The 20770-nt window shown below is 43.3% G+C and overlaps 1 protein-coding gene and 1 pseudogene across 5 annotated transcripts in view; one reads left to right on the top strand and one right to left on the bottom strand.

Annotated features, from left to right (window-relative positions):
- Positions 1-20770, top strand: part of LOC117094361 (UDP-glucuronosyltransferase 1-6) — a 135759-nt gene that overhangs the window by 111815 nt on the left and 3174 nt on the right. For 4 of the 5 annotated variants that reach the window (XM_033229829.1, XM_033229825.1, XM_033229826.1 and 1 more), the window contains exons 2-4: positions 17339-17470; positions 18156-18243; positions 18525-18744. In XM_033229829.1, the coding sequence (XP_033085720.1) occupies positions 17339-17470; positions 18156-18243; positions 18525-18744 (440 nt within the window). Of the gene's footprint in view, positions 1-10547; positions 11446-17338; positions 17471-18155; positions 18244-18524; positions 18745-20770 lie in introns of those variants that run through there. The other variant, XM_033229827.1, reaches the window with a different exon arrangement.
- On the bottom strand, positions 4384-5339 carry LOC117094365 (annotated as a pseudogene).

Below are 20770 nucleotides of genomic sequence, written 5' to 3'. Positions count from 1 at the left end.
ACCCCGTCTTGGGTATGTCTTTATAGCAGTGTGAGAATGGACTAATACAGTAAATTGGTGCCATGGAGAGTGGGGTACTGCTATAAAGATACTTGAAAATGTGCAAGTGACTTTGGAACTGGGTAACAGGCAGAGGTTGGAACAGTTTGGAGAGCTCAGAAGAAGACAGGAAGATGTGGGAAAGTTAGGAACTTCCTAGAGGCTTGTTGAATGGTTTTGACTAAAATGTTGATAATGTTGTGGACAATGAAGTCGAGGCTGAGTCTCAGATGGAGATGAGGTACTTGTTGAGAACTGGAGCAAAGGTTACTCTTGCTATGCTTTAGCAAAGAGACTGGTGGCATTTTTGCCCCTGCCCTAGAGATCTGTGGAACTATGAACTTGAGAGAGATGATCTGAAATTGGAATTTAGGTTTAAAAGGGAAGCAGAGCATAAAAGTTTGGAAAATTTGCAGACTGACCATGTGGTAGAAAAGAAAAACCCATTTTCTGGGGAGAAATTCAAGCCAGCTGCAGAAATACTGGCTAAAGAAATTTCCATAAATAAGGAGGAGCCAAATATTAATCGCCAAGACAATGTGGAAAATGGCTCCAGGGCATGTCAGAGAACTTTGCAGCAGACCCTCCCATCACAGGCCTGGAGGCCTAGGAAGGAAAAATGGTTTTGTGGGCTGGGTCGAGGACCCGCCGTGCTGTGTGCAGCCTCAGGACTTGGTGCCCTGTGTCCCAGTGACTCTAGCCATGGCTAAAAGGGGCCAAGGTATAGCTTAGGCTGTTGCTTCAGAGGGTGCAAGCCTCAAGTCTTGGCAGTTTCCATGTGGTGTTGGGCCTGTGGGTACACAGAAGATAAGAATTTAGATTTGGGAACCTCCACATAAATTTCAGAGGATGTATGGAAAGCCTGGAAGTCCAGGCAGAAGTTTGCTGCATGGGTGGAGCCCTTATGGAGAACCTCTGCTAGGGCAGGATGGTAAAGAAATGTGAGGTTGGAGCCCCCACACAGAGTCTCCAGTGGGGCACTGCCTAGTGGAGTTGTGAGAAGAAGCCACCATCCTCCAGAACCCCAAATAGTAGACCTAATAGCTTGCACTATGTGCCTGGAAAAGCTGCAGACATTCAATGCCAGTCTCTGAAGACAGCACAGAGGGGGACTTTACCCTGCAAAGCCACAGTGTCCAAGTTGCCTGAGACTGTGAGAGTACACTTTTGGCATCAGCATGACCTAGATGTGAGACATGAAGTCAAAAGAGATCATTTTGGAGCTTTAAGATTTAATGACTGCCCTGCCTGATTTTGGACTTGCGTGGGGCCTGTAGCCCCCCTGCTTTTTTTTTTTTGGCCAGTTTCTCCCATTTGGAATGGGAACATTTACCCAATTTCTGTACCCCCATTGTGTCTTGGAAGTTACTAACTTTTGATTTTACAGTCTCATGGGGGAAGGGACTTGCCTTGTCTCAGATGAGACTTTGGACTATGGACTTTTGAGTTAGTGCTGAAATAAGTTAAGACTTTGGAGGATTGGTGGGATAGCACGATTGGTTTTGAAATGTGAAAAGACATGAGATTTGGGAGGGGCCAGGGGGGCAGAATGATAGTTTGACTCTGCGTTTCCACCCAAATCTCATCTCAAATTGTAATCTCCATAATCCCCATGTGTTAAGGGTGGGACCTGGTGGGAGCTGATTGGATCATGTGTGCAGTTTCCCCCGTGCTGTTCCCATCCTACTGAGTGAGTTCTCATGAGAGCTGATGGTTTTATAAGGGGCTCTTCCCCATTCATTCACAAGCTCTTCCTCTCTGTTTCTCTCTTGCTTGCTGCCATGTGACACATGCCTTTGGTTATCTCTCACCTTCTGTCATGATTGTAAGTTTCCTGAGGCCTCCTCAGCAATGTGGAACTGTGAGTCATTTAAACCTCTTTCTTTTATAAATTACCCAGTCTTGAGTATGTCTTACAGCAGTGTGAGAACAGACTAATACAAGATTGGTGGTGATGGATGTTACACTGAAAGGGTTTAAAGGAGAGTATGAGAAAAAGAAATGAATCTGGATTTATTGAGAACATTGATGAGAAAGTGGAATTAGAAATTCCTAGAAAGGTAAGCTGTTATGTGAATGATTTCCCAAGATAGGGAAGTCTCTCTACCTGTTTGGAGACAGAAAATGGAATCAGAGGGGAAGAAGATGATGGACAGAAAGGATCATTCCCTCTTCCAGATGCTCTCCAGTGTGTGATGTAAGCTGAACTAAAACCAGCTGTGTTGAGCTCTAGACAGAAAAGATACCTGGCATTTTGGTTTTTTGGACCCTACTGAGTTGGTCACAGGACTCCAGGTCTCTTGGGGCTCATAGGGTCATGCCTTTCCTTGCCCGCTGTGCTTGGTGAGAAGGAACAAGTGATTCCACGGAGGGAATTCATTTTAGGGGTCTCAAGATGGTCATCTTTGCACCAGAGGAAATACCCCTTTTTCCGTTCTGAAAACCTGATTTATGAAACCCTTTTATCAGAGATGAGTACACACATACAGGCCTCTAGCAGTTATGTTTTGAGATGAGACATTTTAAAAGGAGATTTTTGAATTCTAAAAATTCTTTAAATAAAATGCTCTTGCTGGGACAACAGAGTGGGTCAACATCATTCCCATCTCTACAAGAAGATTTTTTTTTAATTAGCTAGGCATGGTAGCTGTAGTCTTAGTTACTGGGAATGCTGAGGAGGAAGGATCACTTGAGCCCAGGAATTCGTGGTTACAGTGAGGTATAATCTTGCTTAGGCAACAGCCACAGAGCAATACCCCGTCTCTAAAACAAACAAACAAACAAACAATAATCAAACAAGCTTTACACTTCTGTAAAAGGAACACTTCCCATTTATGACATCAGTAATCCAGGATATATCAAAATTTGAATGTTGTGTTTGCTTTCAACTGTTAAAACTAGCCAGAGTTGTTACAGGGACCCACTACCTCTGAGTGACACTGGTATGCCACTCTTTGCTGACCCGAACAATGGGATTTATGTAATCAATTGTGTAGATACAATCCCACTCATTCTACCCTACCCAGAGTGGTGATTTCCAACACACAAAACTACCATGAAACTATTTCCATGCCTTCCTACCATCTCTCAAAACTCTTTTCATCCCTCAACTGCTCCAAAAGCAAACCCACCCCCAGCAAACTACTCAGTGAGTATCTTCACACATGTAAGTTCCCTTGTCTTGTTCTCTAAAATATGAACTCATTTTTCAAAAGCCCTGACAGGCTGTCTTATTCAGATACTTCTTGTGTAATCATTATATAAGCAGCAACTACCCAGGCACCTTGTAGCATGTTGATTTCAGAGTTCAGTGTGAGACGCCATGTGCCCCTGTGGGATGGTGCCAGCTAACTGCCATGTTCCTGCTGTTTATTGCTTGGGTGCTATTCCATGCAGATTGGACTCTGAGGGTTCTAGAGCATATCCAAACCCATTATCACAGTCTTTGTTGGTTAATGATGTGTTCAGGCCATGATTTTTCTGTAAAAAATTACCAGCATGCTGCTCTTAATTTTTTTAGCCTGTCTAGTTCAGTTGCCCTTTTGCTCTCATGTCTTATGCAAACCTTTCCTCAGAGTTGACCCTATAAGGTGGGACCCTTTGTGATGGACTACCCCAAGACAACATGTCCCAAATGGTCTTCATTTGGGGAATAACCCGTGCCAACAGAAAAGTACTTTCTCAGTTGTGTATATGGTGACTCACCCAAACAATATTACAGATACACTTGGCTTTCATCAACCTAATTTGGTATGTCCCAAGCACAGCAATAGGATAGTCCTGTGTGGCCTTCTGGAAATGCTTTTTTTACATTTCCGGGACCTACCATAGTTGGAGAACCACGTTAGGGCTGAAGACAGTCCTAGTACACCATTGACCAACCATGTAACCCCAAGCTCTGTCCTTAGCCTTCAGAGGGAACATGCTTCTTACACTGATTTCAGCTTAGTAATATGGGATTCAAATGTCTGACCTCCAAAATATTAAGAGAAAAAACGTGTGTTGTTTTAAGCCACCAAGTTTGGGTAATTTGTTACAGCCATGATAGGAAACTAATGCAGCCACCTTACCAGGTTTACCTGCTTTTATAAAGCCTGGGTTTAACCTTTTATCTAAATAATGGTCAACTCTTCCTACATCACCAGCATTTATGTGCAATTAAAAGCCATCATTAAATTAGGCCAGAGTATTAATATATTCATAATTTCACCACCACACAGTAAAACACTGAAGTCAAATGATTTAGAGCAAACCACCTGGCTCACACTTTCCCAACAGAAAAAGTTAAGGCTTAAAGTGCTGAGCTGAACATTCTGTCCTAGCACTAGGAAATAATCATTGTCAGCCTCAGGCTTAAGTTTAATAAATAGCAAAGTGCATACAGATATTTACAATGATCGAAAGACAAACAGAGGTCCTATCCATAGTAGTCCCAATGGTAAAGACAGGCATTGGCATAAAATGTTTATAAATTCTTGGGTACAGTTGTTCTGAAAGCAAAGTTCACTTTCAATCCTAAAAAAAAGTCCACTATTCCTCCAGATGTGCTTTAAGTCAAATGTGGACTGGGATTACTTGGTGTCAGTGCGGAGCAACTGCTCTATGCCATTTATTATGAAGGACTTTAACTCAACTCTCCATCTTCCTCCACTTGCACCCTTTCTTGGCCATTCTCAATGATTCTCTTGGTGGTGGTTTTTTTTGCCATCAACTATTTCAGTGGAAGTTGACATGGACTTGAAGCTGCCTGTCCCATCACTACCGTAGGACATGCAGAAGGAAGAAAGGCCCCCACTTCCCAGGGAGCCAAAGGAACTAAATCCTGTATCAAAAGAAGAAAATCCACCCCCAAAAGCTGGAAATTCACTGAAGGTAGAGAAAAGGGGTGCAGACCCTCTGCTTCTGCTTCCCTGGGAGTTCCTCCGACCACCAAAAATATTTTCCAGTGGATTTCCGAAGAGGTCAAAGGACAATGGGTCCCGGCCACCGAAGAACTCCCTGAAGACCTCGGCCGGGTCGCGGAAGCTGAAGATGTACTCGAAGGGGTCCTCAAAGGGTCTGCCACCTGCGCAGCCACCCTCTGCCCCTGCCTCGCCATAGCGATCGTACACATTGCGTTTCTTGGCGTCCAACAACACCTCGTAGGCCTCGGCCACCTGCTTGAATCTACTCTCCGCTTCCTCCTTGTTCTCGGGGTTTTTGTCTGGGTGCCACTTGAGCGCCAGCTTGCGGTAAGCCTTCTTGATGGCCTCGGTCGAGGCCTGCCGGGACACGCCCAGCACCTCCTAGTAGTCCACCATGCTGGACGGCCAGAACGGCCCACGGGGCACTGGCACAGCGAGAGGGACAGCTACCAGGCCCTAGTGCAGGCCTGAGTGGTTGGCGACCCGGGCCGCCTGGAGGGACGCCCCCTTATGACGCAGCCATATCTCATTGGTCGAGGCTTATGAGCTCCTCGCTTCCCAGGATGCAGTGCTCCTGGGACTGGCCCTGCTGTCTGTGAGGCTCTGTAATGCTCCACGATCAGGCCCCGCCCACTTCGGCCCCCAAAGCCATGGTCTCCAAAAAGGGTGGGAATAAGGTTGCGGGAAAGAGAAGGGGTTGACTTTAGCTGCCTGAAGAACTGTTTTTCTTAAAGTCGGCTTTATATCAGTCTTTTTCTTCGGCCACAGGAGGGAAGGGGATGGTGGGAGTGAGTTTAGTCTGACCAGGGCTGAAGACATCCTGTTGTTTAGGACTGCAGTTCTCTAACGTTCCAGCCCTGGTACCCGTTTGCTGTAGTTCATGTGGATTATACCTATCATATATGTACTGCGTTAGAGATTAAAACAGAATTTAAAAGACATATTCATTGGGCAATTTAATAAGAAACCCGTGACACACTATCAAATCTTATTTTTATTTAACTTTTTTCAGACAAAATGTAGTGAGAAGAGTGGCATTGTTTTACGTTTTTGCATCTCGCTTTAGTACTTGGCTTAATAGATGGATTCTCATGTCAGCTTCTGCATTCAATCTGTTGTGATATTACACATCACCCATGTAGCTTCTGGAAAACTCCACTGTACACTTGTGAGAGAATGACAGTGAAAAAATCAAGTAGTATTATTATGGAAATAGTTTTGACTTTGCAAAATTCTCCTGAAAAATTCTTGGGGATCTCTAGGATTTCTGGCTCATTCTTTGAGACCTGCTAGTCTAGTACAGTAGTCCCTGGTATTCTGAAGGGATTAGTTTAGAACAACCCTCCTCCTCATACCAAAATCTAGATGCTCAAGCTCCTTTTATAAAATGGCACAGTATTTGTATATAACCTACACATATCCTCCTTTAAACCTGTAATCATCTCTTGATTACTTTTACATAATAAATGTAAATGCTATGTAAAAAGTTGTTTTACAGTATTGGTTTTTTATTTGTATTGTTTGTATTATTTTTCATTTCTATTCCTCCCAAATATTTTCAATCTGCTGTTGACTGAATCTGCAGATGTAAAGCCCAAGTATATGAAGGGTCAACTGTGTGTGTTATTCACTTTTCTTGACTGCTAAAACAAACACCAGAAAGATCCTCTTAGACAAAAGGAAATACAGCACTAGTTACTGTATCGAAGCCATACACTGGCATGCTATAAACTTGGGGTGCAGTGATTATCTCCACTAGAACTGCTATGTCATGACCATGAATTTTGAGGGGATTTTTTTTGAGACCTGAGTTCTCTTCACCTCCTCCTTATTCTCTTTTTGACACTGGATTCTTTGCTTTGATAAATTGTGAGGCATTACACTAGTAAAGGTCACTCAGTTCTAAAGGGAAAATGATTAACCGAAGAGCATTCTAAGAGTTCATAAAGGGTATTAGGGCTAATGGGGATGTGTTATCTCACCAGAACAAACTTCTGAGTTTATATAACTTCTAGTGACATAATCTGAATCTTGGACTTGGCACTTAGTAAGCACGCAATGAACAGTCATAGAAAGGTGGCTGAGGGTAGAGTTCAGTGTGAACAAAGCAATTTGGGAACATCAAAGCAAGTTTGGGGAACAACAAGTGATCCAGAATGGCTGGAGGGTAAGAGGCAGAGGGAGGGGGCAAGCAGAAGAGCTAGAGAGAAGGAATGAGCTTGGACAGGGGGGACTGGGGTCTATCCCAGAGTTTTGAGAGCAAGGCAGAGGAGTCTGAATTTTCTTCTGTGCCCAGGAAGCTGTTGATCAAGGTTCTAGAAATGGTGGTGATGTGGGGCTTTTCAGTTGGCAGCCGATGCAGTGATTCAGAAGGGACAGCTGGGGGTTGGGGAACTGGGGGGCTGGGGCCCTGAAATAGGACCATGGCAGCTGGGTCTGAGAGACAGTGGTAGAAACATCCAGATTCAGCACTTACTTACTATCTTGGATACAGGGTCTAGAACGAAAAAAGAAGGAAAGTCACCTGTGTACAGAAGCATGTCCAGAGTGCTTACTGTCTCCAAAACCAGGTACTGGCACCTGAGTGACAGCATGATTCCAAAGCCAAAATCTTGCCTGTAAGGAATAGATGTATAGGATATAGCTATAGTCTAATAGCAAGGACAGATATGCAAACTGCTAAAAGATGTAAGGCAGAGCAGAACAAAATGCTGTGGAGATTCAAGGAAGGTGGCTTTGTTTCCCTGGATGGTCCTGTAGATAATCTACAGGGCAATGGACATGTTTATGTTGCTCCTTTAGTAACAAGCCCCTTCATTCTGATTTGATGAAAGGAGCTGGGAGTGTGTCAAGTGGTGGCCTATTAACTTAGGTCTTCAGATTAAAAAGAAAGTACCTTCAAAAGGGTTCCAGAAACACTTTCCATGGACATGTCACTCTTTAGTAGCAAGACCATCACACTGCTGCCCTGCCATGTGATTTCTCAGTCCCCAGAGCACCATGCCCTGTAATTGCCTGGTCATGAATTTGTCTCCGTCCACCTGACCCCTCCTTTCAGGCAAGGGCCATTTCTAACTTAGCCTTCTGGTCCTAGTTCCTAGCATAGTGACTGGCATACAGTAGGGCTCACACGTTCCATAAATATTTGGTGGATGAGGGGATTAGCAATGGATTCTGCTTTGGTTCCAGAGCAGAGATTAATTGGATTGCTTAGCAATGGTTCTCTGTTGTAATTCATGAGGGTGAATGTGGATTGCCTACTATTCAGATTAGTAAGTATTTCTTGGTCAGGGGCAGATCTGTGGCCCCAAACCATCCAGGTACACAGCAGCAGCAGCCTCAAAAAGCTTGGAAGCTCTGCGTGATGCAGGAAAGTCATAAAATCATTACAGTGGTGACTTACGTGTTTATAGCCTCTTTTCTCCCTTTAATCCACAAATGCACTCACATGGCATTGGGACTTTGGAAGAATTATCACCCTTAAGGTTTAAATTGAACTGTGAATTTCAGAATTTCTGATAAGGCACAACAAAGAGTGAAAGCATTGCTATGTCTATTCTGCTTGCCCAGAATCTTGGTCCTAAAAAATGAAGAGTGCTTGGGTGTGGGGAAGAGCTTCAGTGTGCATGTGCATGCTGAAGTACCTACTCTAAGGAGCAGAATGAGAGGGTACCCTAAGTACCTGTTAATATGTCCCATAGGACACCAAAACTCTGGTTAGCTGTTTCTCTGTGATCCTCTAAGAACATCCCCAAGTATGGCTGGCCTGTGCTGTGTATGGTTAAAATGTTGGGATCTGTGCAATTATGTTGGGATTGTATGGTACAGCAGTATATCCCCAAAGAAAAGAGTGTAATACTTCCAGTTCTGGCTGCACAATACTTGCCCCAGAGTCCATGGTCAATAAAATACAAATCTGAGTTATTGTTTTTGCTCATCTTTCCCTTTTGCCTTCCACTCAGTCATCAGAATTTCCCCAAATGCCTTATTTCCCCCTGGATCTTGGGCCAGTAGAATTAGTACAATTTAACTTAATTGAATTTGCTTATCTATTTGGTTTCCTGTTGTGAACAAAAGTTCTCTGAAAAGGAATTTGGAAGAAAGAGACTTTGAAATTCCAGTGAACAGTTTGCAAACCAGGGAGTTACAGCCTCTGGTATACGATGAAGCGAGTTCCACAGAACACAAGGAAGGCAGGTTTCTTTTTTTTTTTTTTTTTTTTTTTTGAGACGGAGTCTTGCTCTGTCGCCGGGGCTGGAGTGCAGTGGCCGGATCTCAGCTCACTGCAAGCTCCGCCTCCCGGGTTCACGCCATTCTCCTGCCTCAGCCTCCCGAGTAGCTGGGACTACAGGCGCCCACCACCTCACCCGGCTAGTTTTTTGTATTTTTTAGTAGAGACGGGGTTTCACAGTGTTCGCCAGGATGGTCTCGATCTCCTGACCTCGTGATCCGCCCGTCTCGGCCTCCCAAAGTGCTGGGATTACAGGCTTGAGCCACCGCGCCCGGCCGGAAGGCAGGTTTCATGGCAAAAAGTTCCTTCTGAGGTTCCCAATCAGGTCCATTTATGCAAATGAAGGATAGAAACTTGCTTAGTTCTTATTAGTCAATGCAGCTGCATTCTGATTGGTTGATGAAGCTGAGCCCTGAGTGGCTGAGGTGAGTGAGCTCTAATTGATTGATTCAGGTGAGTGCTGAAAATCTCAACTATAAAAAGGTACAGGTTTTCAGGATACTCAGAGTAACTGTGTGACCTGTAGTAAGCAAAGGACCAGTTGGCTCTATTTTAAATCCAGGCCAACTTAGCCACTCAAGATCTATCTTATAGGACTGGCTCTTTCAGGTTCACACTAATACAGACCTGTCCTTGGGGAAGACTTTTGTGCATATGCACTCTAGCGGATTTCCCTTTCTGGTCGTTTTCTACCCCAGCATGACCCTCCACTGCCGCCCACCCACCCACCTGTCCATTTCCTTCTTAGCCTGGTTCACGATTTCTAAGTCCCTGCTCATCTGTTTAAATTGTGAGTCTGGCTCACCTGATGGCACGTGAGTTCTGAGGAGGCAGGAGACTCGTGTGGTGGGCTCCGCTGCAGCCTCAAGACCCCACACTGTGCTGGACTCAATAAATATTTGTTGGATGAAGGAATGAAACACATGATACAGGTGAGCAGGCAGTACAGGGGGAGCTGTGGAAAGAGCACTCCTAGGTTTCCATGGCGAAAGTTGGGGGACAGTTGTGTTCTTTTCTTTCTAAAAGGCTTTCTGAAAAGCTTTCTGTTTAATTTCTGGAAAAGAAGCCTAACTTGTCACTACATAGTCGTCCTTATTCCTCTCTGGTAACACTTCTTGGTCCATGGAATACTAATTTAATGGATCCAGAGGTGCTGGAGGTCCTTTGCTGTGTTCACTCAAGAATGTGATTTGAGTGTGAAATTCCAGCCAGTTCAACTGTTGTTGCCTATTAAGAAACCTAATAAAGCTCCACCTTCTTTATCTCTGAAAGTGAACTCCCTGCTACCTTTGTGGACTGACGACTTTTCATAGTCACGTGACACAATCAAACATTAACTTGTATTGATTGCTTTTTACCATATATATAAGTAGGAGAGGGTGAAGCTCTGGCAGGAACAAAGGTGCCATGGCTGTGGAGTCCCAGGACAGATGCCCACTTGTCCTGGGCCTACTGCTGTGTGTGCTGGGCCCGGTGGTGTGCCATGCTGGGAAGATGCTGTTGATCCCAGTGGATGGCAGCCACTGGCTGAGCATGCTTGGGACCATCCAGCAGCTGCAGCAGAGGGGACATGAAATAGTTGTCCTAGCACCTGATGCCTCATTGTACATCAGAGAGGGAGCATTTTACACCTTGAAGACGTACCCTGTGCCATTCCAAAGGGAGGATGTGAAAGAGTCTTTTGTTAGTCTTGGGCATACTGTTTTTGAGAATGATTCTTTCCTGCGGCGTGTGATCAAAACATACAAGAAAATAAAAAAGGACTCTGCTATGCTTTTGTCTGGCTGTTCCCACTTACTGCACAACAAGGAGCTCATGGCCTCCCTGGCGGAAAGCAGCTTTGATGTCATGCTGACAGACCCTTTCCTTCCTTGTGGCCCCATCGTGGCCCAGTACCTGTCTCTGCCCACTGTATTCTTCTTGAATGCATTGCCATGCAGCCAGGAATTTGAGGCTACCCAGTGCCCCAACCCATTCTCCTACGTGCCCAGGTCTCTGTCCGCTAATTCAGATCACATGACCTTCCTGCAGCGGGTGAAGAACATGCTCATTGCCTTTTCACAGAACTTTCTGTGCGACATGGTTTATTCCCCATATGCAACCCTTGCCTCGGAATTCCTGCAGAGAGAGGTGACTGTCCAGAATCTATTGAGCTCTGCATCTGTCTGGCTGCTTAGAAGTGACTTTGTGAAGGATTACCCTAGGCCCATCATGCCCAATATGGCTTTCATTGGTGGAATCAATTGCCTTCACCAAAGCCCACTATCCCAGGTGTGTATTGGAGTGGGACTTTTACTTGCATATATTCTTTCAGATGTATTACTTTGGATCGATTAACTAGCCCCAGATATATGCTCAGCAAGCATTCTGAGATAGTTTAAAATGCCCTCTTTTGTTAATTTTTGATTCCTAGGCCTGAGTCTGTCTTTGGCATCATCTTCTGGATTATTTCTTGGTATCCGAGATTTCGAGAAAGCATTCCTTGGACATTTTACTCTGTGTGCTCCAGTGGATAGTAATCAGTTAGAAACAACAAGCTGTTAAATGCCATAAGCACAGAATGCTGGGTTTGGGACACCTTGCAGAAAACTCAGTTGAAGCCTGCACCTTGCCCTGGATTCAGTCAGGCAGCCAACGTTCAGGACTGATAAAATCATTCTTTGATGATAGATCCTGGCAATGAAAGTTGCCTTTGTGATCCTCGTTAAAGCTCCAGTTTCTAAATATTCTGATAAGAAGCTAGATCCTGCAGTCCCTTCTCTTCTAATGAGTCAATCACCAGACAGGTTCTGACATGATACAGAAAGGTTGTGGGTTTCATTCTTAAGCTGTTAGGTTTATTTTTCCCCATACAGCGTTTGAAGTATGCAAAAAGTAGCATTCACATCCTCATCTAAATCTCAGCAGAATATAGAGAAGAACAGGAGAGGCTCCTTCAGATGGAGGGTTAGGGAAGGACTCTCTGAGGAGGTGACATTTCAGTGAGCATTCATTCATTTATCCTTCAAAGATTGACTGAGGATCTACTGGCAGCCCAGGCACTTCCCAGGTGCTGAGTCTGGCTCCCATTAAGGGGACTGATATCATCCTTGGAGAGCACTGGACCTTATTTCCACTATACCTCCAACATGATTTGTATTGTATTTTATTTTTTTAAATTTCCTGTGCATTTTCCTTCATAGCACATCAAATATGGCAGTCATTTCTCTTAAATAATTGTTGATTGTCTGCTTCATGTCATGAGCCCCGTGGGGACATGTGTGACTTTGCATTAATCACATCCACTGTATGCCACATCCTCAACACCTGCCAATGGGTCTGCATGTATTTGGCGCTCCATAAATATCAGCGCCTAAGGCACAGAATAGGCACCCATCGAATATGTGTTAAGTAGTAAATGAGTGAGAAGAAAGGTGCCAACTGAGGTCTAGTCACTGGGTAGAGAGTAATCCACAATAGCTCTTTTTAGTTCTTCGCACTCCAGCTACTACATATCTATCTATCTATCTATCTATCTATCTATCTATCTATCTATCTATCTCTATCTGTCAATCATCTATCTATCTATCCATCCACAAACACATATCATTTTTTGGTTGCCTTTTCTACAAAATAGAGTAACAGTGTATCCCCACTGCCCGCTTACCAATATGTCATGGGTATTACTCCAGTTTTAAATGCTATTACTTTTTAAACTATGAAATAGTATTTCGTGGTACTTGTGTACCACAGTATATTCTGCTATGGACCTAGTCTAGTTCCCCACAGAGGAACGTTACAACTTGTATTCCCGGAGTTTTGTTGTTGTGACTTCAAACACTTCTTTTGAAAAGATAAGATACTTTGTCATTTAAAAAACATTTGTTCTGTTTCTTTCTCATTCATCTTTTCTTAAGTATTTTACAGGGTTTTTTTTGTGTGTGTGTGTGAATGTGTTTTTTTTTTTTTTTTCCATTTCTATCTCTAGCTAATTATCTACTCACTACTCAGCTGTCTCATCAAAATATTGATTTTCGTAATAAAAAACACAGGCAGTCATTTGCTGATAAAGAAATTTTGGTTTCTTCTCTTCTAAATTCCATGCCAAATATCAGGGTTATCGAATTTATTAGAATCTGTAAAAACAGTTGAATAATTCTGGCAATAGGAAAGATTCCTGTCTTGCTGCTATTTTAGTGGAAATTGATTATCGTTTCATTATTTTGCATTATGTTAGCCATTGTTTTCTGGCAAATCGTCTTTATTGATTTAGATAATTTCCTTCTTTACGTGAGGATGTTTGTAGGAGAGGCACCAAACTTTATCAGCTGCCTTTCTGGCATTTACTGATATAACCATAAATGTCTAAGTGGTGAATTGTGTTAATTACATATTGTTTGTTGCCTTGTTTGGTGCAGTAAGGCTTAGGTGTGAAAATATCTTGTAAATTGTACCTTTTGGTAACCTTCTTTGTCTTGTTGAATGTTTTAATCTGAAATTCCACTTTTTGGATATTAATATTACCACTTCTGGATTATTTTTATTTACATTTCCCTAGTACATCTTTAGTACTCCTTTGTCTTCAAGCTTTCTTCCTTTTTAAGCAACATGGAACTGGGATTTTTAATCCAGTCAGGCAATTGCTTTAATAACTGCATTTTGCCCATTTGAATCTAACAATTAATAGATTTGATTGTAACTCTCTCGGTTTACTTTATGTTTAGTTGACTTTGCCATTCTCCCTTTTCCAGATTTTTACTGGTTGGTCAAGTTACTATTTTTATTTTCTCTTTCTTCCTTTGTTAACTAAAAATGCCACTCTGCACTACCATTCCTCTTGTGTTGATGGTCTTATTCTCAATACTCTTGATAAAACTCCTGAACTTTAAGAATAAAGATAAAACTTTTATTGCACAAAGAAGTCCATAGAGAAAGCACAACCTGGCATTGGCGTGTCTTTGGTGTGTCTGAAGGAAAAGAGATAGTGGAACAACATTGGGAGAAAAGGAATGAAACTCAAGAATTCCAAGATGTTGCTCCCCTGCCAGGGTGAGATGGCAGTGGTTCACAGACAATCACAGTGTTGGATCTGAGAAAAATAACTGAATGGAAGATTAGTGAGGACAGAGGCTTTGAGATGGCCAGGACAGGAAAGCCTGGGAGCAGGGAAGGTTGAGATACACGTGGGTTACTGGGAATGCGTGATGGTGAAGTCACAGGTACCCCATATGGTGTCTAAGTGCTAAAGAAGAATTCTGGAAAAACGAAATGCATTTGGGAAGGGAAAATCCAATTAAAAGCCTAAACTAAATATATAAAATTCTGGTAAAGTTTAGGAGTTATGTTAAATGTCTGATTTTGGCTGGGGAAGTCTCATCAGAGCAGAGAAGTTCTCTCATTCAGGGGGCTCTCACCTTTTTTTTGAAGGGAATCCATGGTGGGGGATTAGAGTGTTATTTTCATTTAGTATGGTGCTTCACTCTTTGGTCATTCCAGTAACTGTGAAGTCAGGGCAAAGTTTAAGGGAAGCTTTGCCAACTAGGGGATGGACTTCACCTTTATTGAGCCTCATAATAGCTGGCTGAGGTAGGAGTTGGCCATGATGACAACTTCTCTGCAGTTTGCCCTGCGTATATCTCTAGATGAACTTTTGTGCCATTTAAACTTTCGTGATCTCCTGCTATTTAACTTCGGACGTTTATGGACTTTTATGTGGGTTCAATTATGTATGAATCACATCCTGCTGATTGCTGAGTGGGCATGGGAGGGTGTGCCTGGAGGAGAACTTAGACTCGGCCCTTTCCAGATAAGCTTCAGTGTAAGAGTGGGTTTTGTAAAGAGCAAAGATCTTAGGAAATTTGAGTAAGCCATTTACCATCGCTCAGAAGAAAGAGCTTGAAGAGCACTTGGAAATGAGCTGTCTCTCCCCAAGAAAGAGGGAGAGAGAAGGGAGAGATGTGGGGCAGACCCTACGGAGGAAGGAGTTCAAAAAAACCATCCTCAGGGTGTTCTTGCTACAAACCAAAAATGCAGCATGGTGGTGGGGAGGATGACTCTGTCCTCCCTGACCTTTTAGATGACCCCCAGGGAAAAGGCCAAGACAAGGCCCTTAAGAGCCAGAGGACTCATGAGGGCCTGGGGCTGGTGAGAGTGGCGGGGAGAGGGGGCTCACCTTGGGGGAAGGATGGTCAGTGTCTGGGCCTTTCCTGGTCATGTTCCAAATCAGGCTTGGCAGGAGTCCTGCTGTGCAAATCGCGTTTGCTGAGCCCTGTCAGAGGTCTCCTGTGACTCACATCTAGGGTGACCAGTGTCCTGGCTTTCTCAGGACTGTTCAGGTTTTAGCACTGAAAGTCACATGTCCCAGGGAACCCCTGAATTCTGGGCAAGCCCTGCCACATCACACAATTTTACTAGTGCCCTCAGTATTCTTTAGAAACATAAAACCCTAGACTCAGCAATCCCATTACTGGGTATATACCCAAAGAAATATAAATCATTCTACTATGAAGACATTTGCACATATTTGATTATCGCAGCACTATTCATAATAACAAAGTCATGGAACCAACCCAGATGCCCATCAATGATAGATTGGATAAAGAAAATGTGGTACATATCCATCGTAGAATACTATGCAACCATGAAAAGGAACAAGATCATGTTCTTTGCAAGGACAAAGCTGCAAGCCATCATCCTCAGCAAACTAACACAGGAACAGAAAATCAAACACTGCATGTTCTCACTCATAAGTGGGAGTTGAACAATGAGAATGCATGGACACAGGGAGGCGAACAACACATGCCAGAGTCTCTTGGGGGCTGGGGGGTGAGGGGAGGAACTTAGAGGACAGCATAGGTGCAGCAAACCACCATGGCATATGTATCCCAGAACTTAAAGTAAATAATAATAATAATAAATAAACTCATAAAGCCATTTGAGAGACTTTTGGGGGATTCATTGGACCACTGAAATCTACAGTGGGAAAATAATTGCCATGCTGATGAAACAGGAAAACTTTCCTTGTCCCCCTGACAGGGCGTGTGACAGTAGCAGGGGTTCACTTTCTCAGTGCCCCGCCGCTCAGACCTCTAGGGGAGCATACAGACGGGCAGGTTGTGGGGCTCTGACCTCACAGGCAGCGTCTGGAGGTGGATGTTTACAGCTCCTGAAGCCCCAGTGGCCATGTGTTACAGTGTTCTTTTAGTGTTGCCCTCTGTAGGCGGCTTGTGTTAACCAGCTCAATTACACCCTCTACCTTGTCGCAAGGACAGAGGGCTTTCTGTGTCCTGGGGGCTTGCCTTGGTGTACCAGAAGAATCGAATCACACCTGAGCTTGGAGAATGAGTGCAAGGATGTTTTGAGTGGAGGTAGTTTTCAGCAGATGGAGGAAGCCAGAAGGGGATGGAATGGGAAGGTTTTCCCCTGGAGTCGGACCGCTCGGTGGCCTGGGCTCTCCTCCCACTGCCCCAGCCAAACTCCACATTGTTCTGCTGGTCGGTGGCCTGCCAGTGCCTGTTGGTTTCTTCTCGACGTTCAGCCGGCCTTGTGTCCCTCCGCTGATGTGCTCCTCCCGATGTCCAGCCGCGTGTGTGTCTGCCTGCTAGGGTCTTGGGGTTTTTATAGGCACATGATGGGGGCGTGGCAGGCCAGGGTGGTTTTGGGAAATGCAACATTTAGGCAGGAAAACAAAAATACCTGTCCTCACCTAGGTCTGTGGGCACAGGTCTGGGGGTGGAGCCCTCGCCAGGGACCACACCCTCTTTTACCCAGAATTTCCCTTCCCCACTTCCATATCATTTAAAGGGATCATGCCCTTCCCAGCTTTTCCCTTCTGTATCACTGATGCCTTGCTCTGTGCCCTCGAAGTGGAATTGTCACGGTGTGTATGTATAGGTGTGTGCATGTGTGTGCATGTACCTGTGCTTTTCTTTGGGAAAATTAGCACATTAACTGAATTTTGCATCTCAAGGATAATTCTGTAAGCAAGAACCCTTCCTCCTTTAGAAGGAAGTAAAGAAGAGGAAAATGCTATAAAACTTACGTATTAATAACTTTTTACTCTATCTCAAACACACATGCCTTTAATCATATTCTTAAGAGGAAGATATCTAATTCATAACTTACCATATGTAGTTGTCCAAGAATATGAGAAAAAATTAACTGAAAATTTTTCTTCTGGCTCTAGGAATTTGAAGCCTACATTAATGCTTCTGGAGAACATGGAATTGTGGTTTTCTCTTTGGGATCAATGGTCGCAGAAATTCCAGAGAAGAAAGCTATGGCAATTGCTGATGCTTTGGGCAAAATCCCTCAGACGGTAAGAAGATTCTATACTATGGCCTCATATCTATTTTCACAGGAGCTCTAACCCCAGACTTCCAGCTTCCAGATTAATTCTCTAATTTGGAACTTTAAATTTGGCTTTTCCCTGCCACTTCCCAACTATTAATCCAAAGGGTTTTTCGTTGTTGCTGTGGTTGTCACTGTTTTCAATTTGACTCTCAAATACTCTGTTAAACTATCATCCACTACACTCGGAAGTCTCATTTTCTCTAAGAAACTCAAAAGTATATTAGGGAGAATTTATTTAAAAATAAAATAAATGGGATATTGTTTCTTCATATTAAACAGGAGTATTTCTCCAAAAAGCTGTTGGTTAAGACATTGAATTTATGTCTTATATTTTTGCTCTTATAGTTCTGCATCCACTTGTTTTATTAAGCAAACTTTCCCTTGAAGTGCAGGAAAGTGAAAAAAATCCTAAGTGCACAGCTTGATAAATTGTCACAAATTCACGTAGTACATACTCCCTTGTAACTAAACCTCCAAAACAAGATGCTGAAAGTTGCCAGTCCTCAGAAGCCTTCATAGGTGCTGAGCCTCCCACTCTGTTAAAGGTTATGTTCCTTCAGAGGACCCCCCTTTTCTAGTTAGTATAGCAGATTTGTTTTCTAATCATATTATGTTCTTTCTTTGCATTCTGTTCTTTTTGCCCCTCGAAGGTCCTGTGGCGGTACACTGGAACCCCACCATCGAATCTTGCGAACAATACGATACTTGTTAAGTGGCTACCCCAAAACGATCTTCTTGGTATGTTGGGAGGATTGGATGTGTAGGTCAAACCAGGGTCAAATTAAGAAAATGGCTTAAGCACAGCTATTCTAAAGGATTGTTGAGCTTAAAAATATTATGGCCAACATATCCTACATTGCTTTTTATCTACTGGAGTATCTCAACTCACATTTTCTTCTGCAAATTTTTGCAAGAGCATGTGAGTAACACTGTCTTTGGAGTGTTTTCAGAACCTAGATGTGTCTGACTGTGAAACTTAGAGACGTAACTGCTGACATCCTCCTTACTTTGCACCTCAGGTCACCCAATGACCCGTGCCTTTATCACCCATGCTGGTTCCCATGGTATTTATGAAGGCATATGCAATGGCGTTCCCATGGTGATGATGCCCTTGTTTGGTGATCAGATGGACAATGCAAAGCGTATGGAGACTAAGGGAGCTGGAGTGACCCTGAATGTTCTTGAAATGACTTCTGAAGATTTAGAAAATGCCCTAAAAGCAGTCATCAATGATAAAAGGTAAGAGAGAAGATACAGAAGAGTACTGTACTTTGGCCATGGCATTCATGATAAAATTGTTTCAAGTATGGAAATATTTATGTAGCATTTAATAGCATTGTTTCAAATATAAAAACAAATACATAAAAATCTGGATTTTTTTTTTTTTTTTTGAGACGGAGTCTCACTCTGTTGCCTAGGCTGGAGTGCAGTGGTGTGATCTTGGCTCACTGCAACCTCCACCTCCCATGTTCAAGCAATTCTCCTGCCTCAGCCTCCTGAGTAGCTGGGATTATAGGTGCCCACCACCACGCCTGGCTAATTTTTGTGTTTTTTAGTAGAGATGGGGTTTCACCATGTTGGCCAGGCTGGTCTAGAACTCCTGACTTCAGGTGATCCACCTGCCTCGGCCTCCCAAAGTGCTGGAATTACAGGCATGAGCCATGGCATCTGACTTGAATTTATAAATAAGATAATTTAGAGGTTATTATTCACTTTATAAAAGGATTCTTTAGTTCCTATATAATTTATCATAGAATTTATTTAGAGTTTTTTTTTCCCCCGGTAGATTTAAAACTCCAATTATATAAAAAAGTTGCCATAATAGACATCTGATCCATAAGTTTTCTGCACAGAAAGAAATGCTCCATTATAAGAAGCATAGTATCTATAAGAGAAAAACAACTCAAATGCTTACAAGTACAGCTTTTTGCAGCACTGGAACCTCTGAGAAATTTTGTCCATGGAGTTTATGAATGAAGGAGCCATAAGATATCACAGACAAAGGCTTAGAGTAAAAACAAAGGAAAATTTGTTCAAATGTGGCCCTGAAAACGATTCAAAGGGCAAATGATTTCTGGATTAAAGTTAGTATATTACTGTCAATCTCACTGGTAATAGGCTTATCAGAACCTTATGGGAAGAAGTGGTGGCCAGTGGTAGATTTCATCCAGCAGTAGATACTGTATGCATATGTGCATGTGCATTTATGCATTGTGGCTGTGCTCATGTGTGGGTGCGTGTGCATTCATATGAGTGTGTGTGTGTGCATGTGTTTATGAGAGTGTCCACTGCTTTCTCCCATGGTTACCTCCTTCAGAAAGAAGCAGCAGTCAGGAAGACAGATATGAAGAGCTGGAGCATGTTCAGATGAGAGGAGATAGAACACAGGGGGACACACCAGCTTGAGCAAGGGACAACAGGGGAAGACTGATGACTGACTTCCCACCTTTGAGGTGCTAATGTGTGTTTGGTGTCACTGGATAAAAGATAAAAGTTGGCTGGGCACCGTGGCACACACCTGTAGTCCCAGCCACTCAGGAGGCTAAGGTGGGAGGATTGCTTGAGCCCAGAAGTTGGAGGCTGCTGTGAGCCATGATGATGCCACCACACTCCAGCAACCTGGGCAACAGAGCGAGACCTTTACAAAAAAAGAAAAAAAAAAAAAGAAAAGTCCACATGTCTTGAGCATCACGTGCCCAGAATGTTGGGTGGTGTGGTCCCATTCCTTCCTTCCAGCGGCTTCTTCTGGCCACCTCAATGTCAGGATGTCCTGCTCACATATCAATACCATTAAAACCTGACTTCTTTCCCTGCGCTGATGAAGCTCCTTCTTGAGGCTCACATTATGGATATAATTTTGATTATTTGTTCAGCGGTATAGATACCTACTTGTAACCTAAGAATGACTTGGTAAAAATTCTCTAATACATTATTTTTTAAAAAAACACAAATCAGTGAGCTCAAGTTATTAACTAACTTTCATCTATTCACTTTCAAGCCATCCTTGTCTGATTGTGAATCTCCATGATTCCAACACCCTGAGCTGGGGACAGTACCTATACAAAATAAAGAGAAGTGGAAAATCTTTAAACATCACTTTATGCAGACAACCAGGTCATAATAGGTGCTCAATTACTATTGAATGAATGAATGAAAGTTCTGGCCAGGCGCGGTGGCTCATGCCTGTAATCCCAACACTTTGGGAGGCCAAGGCAGGCGGATCACTTGAGGTCAGGAGTTTGAAACCAGACTGGCCAACATAAAG

The sequence above is a fragment of the Trachypithecus francoisi genome, unplaced genomic scaffold (genome assembly GCF_009764315.1).
Source record: "Trachypithecus francoisi isolate TF-2019V2 unplaced genomic scaffold, Tfra_2.0 Lachesis_group13, whole genome shotgun sequence".
In the NCBI taxonomy this organism is placed as follows: Eukaryota; Metazoa; Chordata; class Mammalia; order Primates; family Cercopithecidae; genus Trachypithecus; species Trachypithecus francoisi.
This window is presented reverse-complemented; position numbering and strand designations above follow the sequence as displayed.